This window comes from Saprolegnia parasitica (assembly GCF_000151545.1).
Source record: "Saprolegnia parasitica CBS 223.65 unplaced genomic scaffold supercont2.87, whole genome shotgun sequence".
Lineage (NCBI taxonomy): Eukaryota > Oomycota > Saprolegniomycetes > Saprolegniales > Saprolegniaceae > Saprolegnia > Saprolegnia parasitica.
The window spans coordinates 115,980-117,552 of record NW_012156481.1 but is presented as its reverse complement, the minus strand read 5'-3'; the positions used below and the strand labels follow the sequence as shown (position 1 = coordinate 117,552).

The 1,573-nt window shown below is 55.5% G+C and overlaps 1 protein-coding gene across 1 annotated transcript; it reads right to left on the bottom strand.

The window, feature by feature from the left end:
• Positions 1-328: 328 nt before the first annotated feature.
• SPRG_12078 (hypothetical protein) lies at positions 329-1,225 on the bottom strand. Its single transcript, XM_012351844.1, has one exon. It carries the CDS (start codon positions 1,200-1,202, stop codon positions 333-335), a length of 870 nt encoding a protein of 289 aa, XP_012207234.1. The 5' UTR covers positions 1,203-1,225; the 3' UTR covers positions 329-332.
• Positions 1,226-1,573: the final 348 nt, after the last annotated feature.

Here is a 1,573-nt window from a genome sequence, read left to right as displayed (position 1 = left end):
TAGATAGATAGATAGATAGATAGATAGATAGATAGATAGATAGATAGATAGATAGATAGATAGATAGATAGATAGATAGATAGATAGATAGATAGATAGATAGATAGATAGATAGATAGATAGATAGATAGATAGATAGATAGATAGATAGATAGATAGAATCGCCCATTCGTTTGCGTGCCAAGTTTCGGCGACGATGATGCCAAGTGCATCAGCCAGCACAGCGTCTTCGCTGACAGCTACCACATGAACGCTAAATCTTACGTACGTCGCGTAAGAGGAAGGACAATGTGTCTGCAATGCGTCCATAGATACAAACGAAGACTCAGTTCTTATTCGTGCAGCCACTGGTTGTCGTCGTCGTCATCTTCGGTGAGCCCATACTTGCCGAGGATCGCGTCAATCGTCTTGTCTTGCTGCGTCGTCGAGAGCGCGCGGCGTGTGCGCACGTACGTCTTGGTCCATTTGCGCTTGCGGCAGAGCGCGGTCGGGTGGCCTCTCGCGCTCTTGTACCACGGCCCGTCCCAGGACGCGGCGTAGAGCCAGCCGTCGGGACAGAGGTCGTCGGCAATGCTCGGATGCTGGTTGCTGGTCTGCTGGCGCGGCTCGTGCAGCGCAATGACCCACCCGACGGGTGACGTGAACGCGGCCGGAATCACGTGCTCGACCGTTGTCTCCATTTTCGAGTGCCCCCAGCCCGAGATCGGCCGCCACTTTTGCGTCTCGACCATCTCGTCGACGATCTCGGCCTGCAGCGCCGGGTCGCTATAGGGCTCGAGCACGTGGACCGTGACGAGGAGGACGCTCTGGACCTTCTGGCTGCTAAACTCGTCGGGCACGTCGAGCGGCCACTCGATCGACCGCGCGGTCTTGTCCATCTCGAACTGGGCCAAGGCGAGGACGGTCGAGCCAATGAGGTCGTCGGCGTTGAAGAGGTCGTGGTCGTACACCTCGACGACGAGCGCGCTGGTGTACATGGCGTCCGCACTCAGCGCGAACTCAAAGACCTCGGCGCCCCAGACCGGGTTGAGCGTCGATGCAATGCAGCTGCTTGTAAAGCGCTGGTCACCAATGCGGAAGACCACGTACGGGTCGCTCTTGCCGCGCGAGATACCGCCAAAGGTGTAGTCGGCGGCCGCGAGGTCTCTCGCCGCGTGCAGCGTCAGGCGCAGGCGGCGGTCAGTTGGCGCAGCGTCCGTCATCGTCGGTGGCAGGTGGCAGGCGCTTCGAAAGTCGCAGCCGCGGGGTAGAGTGTCATTCGATATGCACTGTGTTGTATCCATTCTGTCTCAATATATTATCACGTCGCCAATATATATCGGCCTGCGTTCCTCGGTGTTGGCCATCGACCGACTTGGATCGATCCCAGCGCGCGCAAACCATCGCTGCTAGCGAAATGGCACATGGGCAATGGGTCGTTCAAATGAAACAGAAAGATGATGGCATGAGTGTGGAGAGCGACGACGCCTTGGAACCGACCAGGCAACAAACAAGACAACGTCGATATATGCATGCGATATGAGACGGTTGTGGGATATAATTTATATACATTTTTTAAAGAGGTTTCGATATA